The sequence below is a fragment of the Chiloscyllium plagiosum genome, chromosome 31 (genome assembly GCF_004010195.1).
Source record: "Chiloscyllium plagiosum isolate BGI_BamShark_2017 chromosome 31, ASM401019v2, whole genome shotgun sequence".
Classification (NCBI taxonomy): domain Eukaryota; kingdom Metazoa; phylum Chordata; class Chondrichthyes; order Orectolobiformes; family Hemiscylliidae; genus Chiloscyllium; species Chiloscyllium plagiosum.
This window is the reverse complement of record NC_057740.1, coordinates 7,956,122-7,969,146: the sequence shown is the minus strand read 5'-3', so window position 1 is coordinate 7,969,146 and position 13,025 is coordinate 7,956,122. Positions and strand designations below refer to the sequence as shown.

At 41.0% G+C, this 13,025-nt stretch overlaps 1 protein-coding gene across 18 annotated transcripts in view; it reads left to right on the top strand.

The window, feature by feature from the left end:
* LOC122565203 (receptor-type tyrosine-protein phosphatase S-like) overlaps positions 1-13,025 on the top strand; it is a 210,088-nt gene that overhangs the window by 188,939 nt on the left and 8,124 nt on the right. For all 18 annotated transcript variants that reach the window (XM_043720928.1, XM_043720933.1, XM_043720934.1 and 15 more), the window contains 2 exons: positions 12,462-12,616; positions 12,847-12,982. In XM_043720928.1, coding sequence (XP_043576863.1) covers positions 12,462-12,616; positions 12,847-12,982 — 291 coding nt within the window. The remainder of the gene's footprint in view (positions 1-12,461; positions 12,617-12,846; positions 12,983-13,025) is intronic.

Sequence of the window (13,025 nt, the reverse complement as noted above, 5' to 3'; positions counted from 1 at the left end):
TGTTCAGTGATTGAGCTTCTTCAGCTCTTTGTTAGAATTCCGAAGATTACCACACTGAGTGAAGAAATACCTCTTCATCTTCATCTTAAGTGGCTTGCCTCTTATCTTGAGACTCTGTCCCCTGGTTCTAGGCTCACCCACCAGCAAAAACATCCTATATATATTCAGCCTGTCCTACCCTGTAAGAATTTTGTAAATTTCAATGAGATCACCTCATTTTTCAAAACTAGCGATTACAGACTGATTAGTTTGGGGGACTTTACACAAATTTCTTGCCATGTTTCCTATAATACAGTGACTAAACTTCAGAACTCTTTTGTAAAGTACTTTGGAACCCTGAGGTTGTGAAAGGTTCAATAAAGCATACTGGCTTTCTTCAAACACGCACACACTCTCACATGCAGTCATATATACACACACAGACACACACACACAATCTCAATCTCACACTCCCACTCTCACACATTCACATACATGCGCACACACTCACTCACACAAACATTCACACACACACATACCCTCACACTACTCACATATATATTAACTGACACATACTCACAAACTGCATCAATTCATTTGAAAATACTGCAGCTCTGAAATGCAGATATTTGGGGCTGTTGACAGTAGGATCTGCTGAGGGAAATAACAGGTAATAAGAGTAACCAATTTATAGGTAATATGCTGCATTGAAAAATAATCATTAAGAGATAACCATCCGGACTGAGATCTGACTGTGATTACATTTAATTTTTGCCTCAGGTGTTTTACTGCTGTGTACTTAATTTGAATCTAATCTGAGAGGTTTCTCAGATGACAGGGCAATTCACTCTGTATTGTGGAAGAGAAATCTCTCTTTACCACACCAAATGACAGTTTTTGTGTTTTGAGAATCTCGTTTGCATTTTGATTAAGGTCTCTTAGTAGTCACCAGGCTAAAAATAACTGTTATCCATTAAATGGAGCCTGCTATCAAGCCCCAGTTCCGATCTGATGTACTATCCCTCTCTAATAAGATGTTGGTACCTACCTGGCTCATCTAGACATGCCTGTTCCTTGAGGTGAAAGGGCTGTGCTCAGCCCCTCCTACTGATGACACCTGGACTGAGTTCAAGGTCAGAGGTGAAAGAGCAGTGATCCTACTCACGGTGCTTGCCTGCTTATCAGTCAAGGTCAAATGTCATGCAGCAGAGCACCACCAAGATCGAAAACAGCAGTATTGAGGGTGGTTCACAAATCATAGTTAAGTGACTCTTAGCTCTTGTTTTGAAAGCTTTTGGAGTGAAGGAAACAGAGACTAAATCAGATAAGGAGTTTCTGAGATCCTGGGAAATAATGAGTAAAAATTGCAGTATAACACGGGATGAATTCAAAAGACGATTGAGGAAATGAGGGGCCTAGAAAGATCTGAAAGAATGGGAGCACTGAAAGCATTGTTGTCTCTCTTCAGCATTGTACTTTGTGTTAAAAATCAATTAAATTTTCCAATAGTTTGAAATGCAGAGAGTAAATAACTCAGGAAAGCTCCAAGATTGATTTGAATGTGGAACCACATGTAATGTTTGATGCAATTAGGTCAGTTAGAGTCATGGAATTTTACAGTATAGAAGGAGGCCATTCAACTCATTATGTCTATACTGGCTCCCGAAAGAGCCACCCAGCCAGAACCATTTTTCAGCCCAATCTCCGTAGCCCTCTGACTTCATCCCTCTCAAATATATATCCAGCTCTTGTATTTAGTGGGAAATTAGATAAATGAGGAAAGGATATAAGAGGGAAAGGATTAGACAAATATGCTGATAGGGTGTGATATACTCAGGTGGTGTAGGAGGCTCACGTGTAACATCAGCATCAGCATCAGCAGTGACCAGTCAGACTGAAATGGAACTATTTCTCTGTTGTGCTGTACTATGGAAACTTCAAAATGAACATCGGTAATAGACCCAGAGGCTGGTTTCTCATTAGAGAGAAAGAGAGATGACTGGCAGTGAGTTTAAGCTGAGGGACACCATGCCTCATGCAAGGGCTAAGCCTGAGAAGGAGGAGAGCAGCATCCAAGGAGCAGAAGAATCAACGTTTCAGGCAAAAGCCCTAGATCATTCATTCCTGATGAAGGGCTTTTGCCCAAAACGTCAATACTCCTGCTCCTTGGTTGCTGCCTGACCTGTTGTGCTTTTCCAGCACCACACTCTCGACTGCAGCATCTGCAGTCCTCACTTTCGCCTGAGAAGGAGGAGCCTTTTTGATGACCTCAACCAGTACGGGAATCGAACCTGCACAGTTGGGCATTACTTTGCAACACTAACTAGCCCAGAAAGGGAAGTTAGCGTCAACTAACTTTTAAGTATCAGGTCATTGGATTGTGTATTACATAACGAGGTAACTGTAGTTAAAGTGAAGAGAATAAAGTCTGCAGTGGAGTTATATTGGAGATGAGCTAGGACCACTTTGTAAATAAGAAGCTTTGTCTTGTCAAAAAAGATTGTTAAAGATGTATGTTAGTGAATTGAAGTAATGAAGCAATGAGTGTTACGTTAGAACCAGTGCCACGAAAAATAATTGACAGAGAATTTCAGCACTCCTCATAAACAGGCCAGTTCAATTTTTATTTTAAGAACGGCCGCCATTTTTGCTATTGCAGAGAGTGCCCTTCGAGACGTACACCTTTTGACGTCACTGCCATCGATAACACATGACTTCATATTTTATTACACGTAGCATCCTGGTGCTCCTGAAATGAGGTTGGAAACTGTTGACTGAGAGGAATCCTCTTTGTGCCTCACTTGCTTTTCCACTTCCTGAGCAAAGTGGAAAGCTGGGAAGTGAGTGAAGCAATGAAGGATGTGGCCCTTAGCGGCAGGGAGGGGTTAGGTGGACTGGGGCGGGGGCAGCCAGCAGGATGGACAATGGGACCTCACGTTCTGGGGAGGAGTATGAAGGCTCTGAGACATCACTTGCTGTCAAGTGCAGACGGACATCTTGGCATTGGCAGCACACACTGCATTGCTCAAGAAGATTGAGAAGAATAGGAGAAGGTATTGGGATATCAACAGCTTTAGTTTCAAATGTGTCAAAGTTATAGGAGGAAAGGATTACTGAGGGTGAGAACAGGTTCCACGTTTTTATGGCTCTTGACCAGAATAGCAAAACCAGCTATTTCTCTTTGGTACACAAAGAGAATTAGAACAGCCTCACGTAAGAAAGGCACTTTTATGACTTGTCCTTTATAACTCCTGTCTATTGATGGGGGAGAACCACAAGTGACCTTCATTTTCTTTGCTATATAGGTCTTCCCTGGAACTCTTTTAAATGTTATTTTTCAGAAGCTCCCTTGCTCTGCTCACTCCCTTCTGTCAATAATTGGAGCATATCTCTTGAAAGGCACAGTTTCACTGTTGACATTCCCATCAATTGTATAAATCTGTAGAAAAAGATGTTGTATATAGTGTCAATATGTCAGTACTATTATCCTATGCCAGCCGGTCTATTTTCTCAATGATTCCCAGACCCTTAACAGGTAGATTTATCAGCACAACCATGCCTGTCAAAACCCAAACAAAATCTAACAGAGCAGGAATAAATAATAAAACTGGGCAAAGTTGATCTTCAAGGAGAAGTTATTCCTGAAATAGTAAAGATTACACCTTCTATTTCTGGGCTTCTCATTTAAAACAGTAGCACATGCAAAACGATGCACTCTTATTAAAGATTCATTGATCTTTTTACCACTTTGCAAAGTTCATTCCATTGCTGTTTGGAGGTGCATGATTGCCCAAAGTGTAAAACCACTGCGCTGCAAGAGGAAGAGTGATTTGAACCCGAGGTCCACAATGTAATAAAGGAATATATAAACAGAATAAATGGAATCCATTGTCTATCAATGTGAGTAGTCTCAAACAATAACACAGAATCAATACATTGCACATGAAACAGAGAGAATTGACAACATTGAATACAGGGCTCTGTGAGGCAGGTAAGGAAAGATTTTGAGGCTGTGAGCTCCCAAGAAACTCTAATTGCAATGAAGCTCAGACTGAATGCTAAAAACTTCAAGGCTCTTTTAAAACATTGCATTGATTTCTGGTGGTTGTTGGTAGGTGTGGCATTTGCCTTCATTCCTATGCTCAAAGGAATGGGCAGGTGGTAAGTCATGTTGAGGTTGTACTGTTTATTGGTGAGGCCTCTTCTGAAATATTGTGTCCAGTTCTGGACGCCCTGTTGTAGGAACGATATTATTAAGCTGGAGAGGGTTCAGAAGGGACTGGTTGTTGCCAGGTGTGGAAGGTTTGAGGTATAAAGAAAGGCTGGATAAGCTGGGGTTTTTTTCACTCGAGCATAGGAGATTGAGAGGTGACCTTATAGAGGTTTATAAAATCATGAAAGGGTTAATAGGAGGTGTCTTTTCCCTAGGATGGGGGATTTCAAGCTTAGGGGCATATTTTTAAGGTGAGAGGAGAGAGATTTAAAAAAGACACGTGAGGAAAATTTTGTACACAGCGAGTGAACTTCCTGAGGAAGTGGTGGACGCAGGTACAGTTACAATGTTTAAAAGACACTTAGCTAAGTACGTGAATAGGAACAGTTTGGAGGGATATGGACCAGGAACAGGCAGGTGGGACTATTTTAGTTTGGGATTATGTTCAGCATGGACGGGTTGAACTAAAGGGTCTGTTTCCATGCTGCATGACTCTATGACTACTCTCTGAGACCAGATTACTGCTGCCTCTGAAAAGATAGCTGTTGGACTTTTTTGTTGGAAACATCCTGCCTTTTAATCAACTCCCCCAGTGCTAGACTCCTGTTCCTTCACCCGTCCAGTCAAGATCTAAAGACTTCCCCACCGCCTCCCCCCTCACCCAACCCCTCATCAACTGAACCCTCCTGCCTCTGAGCAATCTAAACATCTCCCACTCATCATCTAGAACCTTCTCCTACCATCCCCTTGTGTCTGCGGGGTCACACAAATTCAGAGGCATTGAATGAGGTCACACAGGGGAAGCATTTGGGAAGTACTGACTTAATCACTAAAGTTGAGCCTGTGAAATGTTCCGGTTTAACCTAGTTCAGTCATTTTATTGTGAGCAAAAATTAGCAGCTAATTATATCATGGAATTATTCACCATGATGAACAAAGATTTATTTTATATGTAAAGCCGCAGATTTCTGAGGGACTGGATTTAGCAGATTGTTCAGAGACCTTTAGTCCAACAGCACAAATTTAGAAGATTATTGCAGAGGTTTTAACCCAAGGACCTGGATACAGATGGGCTTTTACCAAAGACCAGGGTTTAGGTTGGATTTTACAAGGTATTAACCTGGGGATCCAGATTTAAAGGAATTTCGCAGGGCTGTTCATGAAGAGCTGGGATTTCCACATTGTGTTGTTTCAACACCTATACACATCATTCAATCAGTGACGTTCCAACACTCATAGCATTCGTTGTAAACAGGTTACCACCATCAGAAAATCTAAGATAAACTTTCAACACTTACTCTTCGGAGCTTGGCCTTGAATCATGGTTTTACAAAGGTACTTGTTGTGCTGTTCTTCATTCTTGGAAATACGGACAAACTAATCTCATGAATCGTGTTTGAAATCTTTTCTCTATTTAATCATAATCTGTTTCAAATTGGTAGCCATGGAGATTTGAGAGGCATGTGGATTTGCAGCCCAAAACAAGACTGAAGTGTCTAGTCAGATTGTGGGGTAAATATCAAACCAACACTTGGAAAACGGAGCAAACCAGAGCCTCAGGCAGCATTCTTCACTCAGATCGTCCTGGGATCTTTCTTTGCACTAATGACTGTAAAACAGCACTTTAGAGCAATCCAGGTTATTTCAAAGAGACATAATGAATCCTTCTTTGACAAGCCCCAATGACGTCTGTACCTCTGAACGTTACATTGCTGCAGTGCAGTGCAGAGTGCTATATTTGATGGGAGAATGAGTGATAAAAACAAAAAATAGATCTACAATCGCTGCTAGATACATAAATTTTAGACTCTCTGGCTCAGTTGGTAGGTACCCTGCTAAGTGTGGAATGTTCTAGCCCCCAAAAGATCCAAATTCTCTTCCTGACTGGTTGTGTTAACTGCTGTCAGTCAGCCGAGCAGCAGGATTGCTATAATTGGACTTGATATGGCTGGTCAAGAGAGATCAAATGGGTAAATTGGCTCTTGACTCCAATCCAATTATGTTGCAAAGGGCAAACACAGACATGCATATTGTGATAGCATGACATAGCTGAATATCCCAGCACACATTGACCAGTTGGTGGGAGATGCCCTGCCCCCAGTGGAATCAGAGATTCGTTAAGACCTACACCATCAGCACAAGAATAGGAATGTGAGCACATCAATGAGAAGGAACTAAGGTATATAAATTAGGCAGTAATTAGGTTCTTAACTACTGTTAAGAACATTAAGTGTTATACTGGGCTCAACAGAATTGGCCATCAATACTTCAAATTACCCCAGCAGCTATAAAGAGAAATACTAACAAATTCACTGCATGAGATCACTTGATTAATAAAGCCCAGTTCCAAAATAAATTTAAAAACAGAAGAGTACAAGTAGGGCATTAGAAATTATTTCATACAGTTCATATTTACTCATTTAAAAATCAAACACATTTGAGCAGAGAGAGAGTTAGAATTGGCCTGCAAATTACTTTCAAACACTTCCCATTAATGTGTTAAAATGTGACCTTCATTGTGATGCCTAAAGAGCATTGAGGTCCCCACTCCACCATAGTATATATCAGGGAGGTTGGGGTGGTGTGGAGTCTAACCTACAGTCTCCAGAGGCAGCAGGTGGTGACAGAAACAGGCAGATGGCAGGGCAGCAGGATAGAGAGGCACCTCCATTTATTTGGGCATCAGCCCAGTTTAAATGGTGAATATTGGGCCCTCCCTGCCCATGAACATTTTTCATCTCATGTACGTGATCTCTACATCCTCCATATCAGCCAGTATCCACAATGTGGTGATAAGAGGCACTATATACCTTTGAAATGTTGAGGAAGTAAAATTAAACTTCTAACATTCTAATAAAGCTGTCACTCAACCACAGTTCATACTGAAACTAAAATATCATTCATAAATACTTTAAAAAAATTAAAACCCTTCAATTGGGTGATCTATTGGAAAAACAAGTACCTCTTTCAATTATTACTTCAATGACAGCTGATCCTCCAATAAGATCTTAAAACTATCAAACAATATGTGAACACCTCACCCTGTTGAATTAAGTGGCTCCAGAGCTTTTGGAACTCAGCCAAGCATTCATAATGGGCTCAGTTGTCAAACCCTGGAAAATGTAAAAATGGAGTCCTTTGAAACTAAAAACAACAAGGTGGCCTTCATGTCTGAGCTACATCATGTGACCTGTCCATCAAAACAGTTCAGGAGCCAGTGTATTACATTTCCTCTAAATGAAACCTTCAGAAGGCTTCTTTATGTAAAAAAAAATCTGTGCATTTAAATAATTTCAGATTATTATAATGGAGATCTGATGCCTTTTTTTCCAGTTTATAATGCATAAGAGCTCCTTTCCCTTTGGGTAAAGTTGCACCATGACAATTACAGAAGGCTGGTTGATGCACTGGTCAACTTATCTTTGCAGAACTGAGCCTTATCATTAATTACTTCGGTAAAAACATATATGCATTGCAATACAGTATGTAACTATTAAAACTGTAATTGCACATTTTAAAATATGTATCAAAGTCTTTCAGTGACAGGTTTCTCAAAGAGGAACGTACTTCTTTCAGTCCCCCTGTGCTTCACCTTTCTCCTGAAAGACTGTGATTTCCTACCCAATACCATCAAAATAGCCACATTCTTTGCCCAGAGCCTGACAAATCTGGCACAACTGAAATTTGGGAATGGGATCAGGGAATTGGCTAACGTCTGTCATTTTAAAATCTCCTCCCTCCCTACACCCCAGGATTGTGTGTCAGGTCAGTGCTGATGCAGTAGAGTTGGTTGCATAGAATCGTGGGCTCTTATAGGATTTTAAAAATTGTTTCCTGATGCTGTTAACCCTAGAGCTTTGAATTTTGGTCCCTTCAAGTCGTATTCAATTCCATTCCAAATTTCTATTTCAATGTTAAACAAGACAGGAGTAAACTCTGTGGAATTGAAATACCGTATGTGATTGGCAGAAGTGGTTTACATTCCAGGACTATGTTGCTATGGCAACATGTTCTGCAAAGCATGGCTGACATGATGAACTCATTATACACCAATTCTGTCTGTAATTTACTTTTGCTTAATTCTGAAAATAGAATCAAGGCAAGTACCTGCACTTACTGAACATCTTCCATGATCTCAGTACATTCAAAACTTCATTTGAAATGATGAAACACGAATGAAATGTGGTAAACACACTAGACAACGTACGCTAAGACTGATTAACAGCAATGAGGTATAGGGCTAGATAATATACTTTGTTTGTGTTGGCTGAGAGATAAATATTGCCCAGGACACTGGGTAAAATTGCCCACCTCATCTGCAAATAATGCATTAGGATCTTCAATGCTGTGCCAGTAGACAAGGCTCCATAATGTTTCTTTTGAAAGTTTACATTTCCAACAGTGCAACACTCCCTCAGTCATACACATGAAGTGTCTGCTTGGAAATGGGCTTAAATTGCTGGAAGAGGGCTTGAGCTTACAACCTTTCTCACTCAAACGAGTGATACACTTGAGTCAGGACAGCAGTGTATCAGTGCAAACTCAAGCTGCTCAAGAATAATGTCCAAATCGTGGATTTTAGTGAATCAGAATGTTTCTCTTTCATTGCGATTTTATAGAATTCCAAACTTCCTGCCTCTGGAATTTCACCCAACCAAATCCTTTCCAATTCCTATTTTATATGGAATTCAGAAGAATAGAACAAATCTGCATTCGCTTCCACTCAATGGTTGTTAATTTATAGTTAACTTCTTTACCAATTATAGTAATTATGATACTACCACAAGCAAATTGATATCTCTGTTAATCAGGGAGTGAAAATGATCACATATATTTTCACTCAGGATGTTATGAATGAAACATTGAGCACTGCCCACTTCTCCTCAATTCGGAATTATCTGTCACTTTAAAGTGGGTTAATTGTGGCTTGAGCCTTGACTATCTGCTGAGGCATAGACAACTCAGATTGTACCTTTTTTAACTGGGTGGACATGGAAGTTTGGGAAGGACTGCTATTGGGTACAGTAGCATCTATTATGATTAATTCTGTTATGAATTGTGAACATGTACTGTTCCTTTAAGGGAGCTTAAGTTTCTGGTTGGCACAGAGTGGGCTGAAAGATTTTAAAGTGTAACAGTTGGTTGACAAACATAGCTGGAGCTGTGTTGCCATGGTACAAAACAAATTCAAATTGGCCAATCAGTTTAAGTTATGCCCCAGATACCAAACTCCAGTCGAATTTGGATTTTCCTGTTTTGGATGACATCAAACCAGTGAAATGATCCAATGTTTTGGGGAATAGAATCAGACGTTTTGAACAGTTGGAGGGAGAACAGCAAAGAGCTGCCAAGCACCAACATAACATCCAGCAGATTAGCTCTCTGAAAGGTACCTGTCCATCAGAATTTTGTGCAACAGAATACCGAAGCCAACCTAGAGAAAACTACAGAGAAAGTTCGACATCCGAAGACGATAACTGGGTTTGAAATTGCTTTTGCTGTAAATCTAAGAGGGAATTTATCAGACCAGTATTGTAGAGTGGGAGGTAGAAATAGGTTTAAGAGAAAGGAGTTATAAATAGTTGTTGTTTAATGTTCTCTTTTGGATTTAAAGAATAAAATTGTTAATTTTTTTCTTTAAATAGTGATATTTGGGATAGTTCTTTGCCACTTGAAATTTAACAGATTATGGCGCAAGGTGAGCGTTTCTGTGTGTCTGGTTTGAATGAACAGAGGGGTTTACCCCATGTTGTAACAATTCCTAAAGTTAATATTGGCAACTTCCAGGGAACAAAGAGAAAATTGATTCCAATTATAATGTGGTCAAAATCATTCCATTTGTAGACACGTAAACAGTCCATGAGGAAGACAGTCAACAGGTTAATTAGGAAATACCTGTACCCATTAAAATGAATTTGGAGCACTGTGCAATAACTGATGAGGCGTTAATACTCAGCCATGCTTTGAGCCTGTCAAGAAACCCTACTTCCATTTTAATGATCAGAAAGTTTCCAATTTTGATCATATCTTTGGTAGATGTTTGCAAAAGATTGCCCAGAAGAGTACTCATTGAATTTAAAATCTTGAATTACTCCATCATTGATCCCAGCTTTTCGCCTGTCTGTTCCCTCCCAGTTGTGTTACTGCCAAGTTATTGCAATCCTCCAAGAGGATTTTACTCCATCACAAACCAATGAACTAGAACACAGAGTTATTTTCCACTGCTCTGGGGCCACCAAGTTCGTAGAGTCCTACAGCACAGAGGCAGGTCCTTTGGCCCAACCTAGTCCATGCGGACCAAAATGTCCATCCCCGCTAACCCCATTTCCCTGCACTTGGCCCATATCCTTCTAAACCTTTCCTATTCATGCATTTGTTCAAATGCCTTCTAGATGTTGTTAATGTATCTGCCTCAACTACTTCCACTGGCAGCTCAGTCCATATGCGTACTACCCTCTGTTGCCCCTCAGGTTCCCTTTTCTTCTTTGCCCTCTAACCTTACACTGATGCCCTCTCGTCCTCTATTTCCCAACCCTGGGAAAAAGACTGAGTACATTCACCCTATCCATGCCTTTCATGATTTTATACACCTCTACAAGGTCCCCCCTCCCCTCAGCCTCCTGCACTCTAAAGAAAACTATTCTAGTTTGTCCAACCTCTATCTTTAACTCAGACCATTGAGTCCTGGCAACATCCTTGTAAATTTCTTCTGCATTCTTTCCAATTTGATAACATCTTTCCTATAGCAAGGTGACCAAAACTGAACACAACGGTGGCCTCACCAACATCCTGTACAGCTGCAACATAACTTCCCCAACTTCTATACTCAATGCCCTGGCTCATGGAGGCCAGTGTGCCAAAAACCTTCTACACTGCCCTGTCTACCTGGGACTCCATTTTCAGAGAACTGTGCACCTGAACTCCAAGGTCCCTCTGTTCCACTACACTCCTTAAGGCCTTACCATTCACCATGAAACTCCTACCTTAATTTGACTTTCCAAAATGCAAGAACTCACACTTATCTATATTAAACTCCATTTGCTCGTTGTTTTCAAAAGGAACGTGTCACAGGAATAATCAGTTTAAATGATGTGCTTGGCAGACAAGACTTGACAGTCATTACGACAAGGTTTAATCAAGCAAATTCCATTTATCTCTCATCCTCCCCCAGGTGCTGCAAGGACTGCTGGATGTTTAGAAATGTAACAATGCAAGGTGTAAAAATATTCCAGTGACTGGTCGACTAGTCTGCACAACTATCTGTTTGCTAGGAAGAAACAACGCTATTTACACAATTGAGAAAGAAACTTGGACAGACCAACTCATAGTCAGGGGTTAGAAGGGACTTTGTGCATAGAGGTTTATTAGAATGTGGAATGTTTTAGCACAAGTAGCTGGTGAAGCTGAATCATGACATTTAAGCAGGGCGTTTAGAGTTACAGGGAAAGATCAGAATGGAGAGTTTTGAGTAGATTGTGTCATCCTTGGTTTAGCAATAACATGCTGAAAATGTGTTGCTGGAAAAGCACATCCAAGGAGCAGGAGAATCGACGTTTCGGGCATGAGCCCTTCTTCATGAATCCTTGAAGAGGGAGAAAGAGAGCTTCTTCAAGGAAGGCATCCTTGCAAGAGGATTCGCAGTAGGTTAAAATCTTCTAGGAGAAAGTGAGGACTGCAGATGCTGGAGATCAGAGCTGAAAATGTGTTGCTGGAAAAGCGCAGCAGGTCAGACAGCATCCAAGGAACAGGAGAATCGACGTTTCGGGCATGAGCCCTTCTTCAGGAATAACATTCTTTAGCAATAACATTCCTGCCTCTGAATCAGACTGCCGTGAACTCAAACTTCACAGTGGAGATGTAATCTAGTTTGACACCTCGGTGAAGTCTTGCTGTGCACGCTTTCATTTGAAATGATAAAATAATAACATGTTCCTTCATTTCTAATTCTATGCCTGATTGGAGGTAATTTTGATCTGTAGGTTCATGGGGATCTAAGTCAAGACTGCCTTCACTCAGCACGCAACCTAATGTTTATTTCTAACAGACAGACTATCAGATATGTCCGGGCTCCATTTGAACACTCGAAACACACAAACTTCGCAGAACATCAGGACCATGTCCCCTGGAAAAATTCTTTCTCCAAATCCCAATTTGGTCTTCATAGTAAAGGTTAAAAGGAATGGCAGTATTGATAAGATACTGTAACAACTGGGGGGGGGTGGGGGAATGCTCACTATTCAGTGTTTAATGTGGTCTTTCCCTCCCACAGGATGGCCAGTCACGGACTGTCCGGCAGTTCCAGTTCACAGACTGGCCAGAGCAAGGAGTGCCAAAATCCGGAGAGGGTTTCATTGACTTTATAGGGCAAGTGCATAAAACCAAGGAACAGTTTGGCCAAGATGGTCCCATCTCAGTTCATTGCAGGTGAGTAATGGATGCTGTATTCCAAGAAGCAACACACTTTAAAGAAGGGTTTTTTGTGAAGTGAAGTGTTACTGGAATGCTATTAACTATCAGTGCAGCTGAGCTGGTCGCATTCTTGTCTCACACTGCGCAGGTTTGTTTTCCACTCCAAGAACTAAGCTTCTCATGGAGTGTGTAATAATTTAGTCCCGGGTTTGTACAATCTAACATGAAATCCTTCATTTTACTAGTGCCGGAGTCGGGAGGACTGGGGTTTTTATTACACTCAGCATTGTCCTGGAAAGGATGAGGTACGAAGGGGTTGTGGACATCTTCCAGACTGTCAAGATGCTCCGAACGCAGCGGCCTGCCATGGTACAGACAGAGGTAAGAACAGTGCTTCTATGTCCATCATGTAACAGAGATTGGG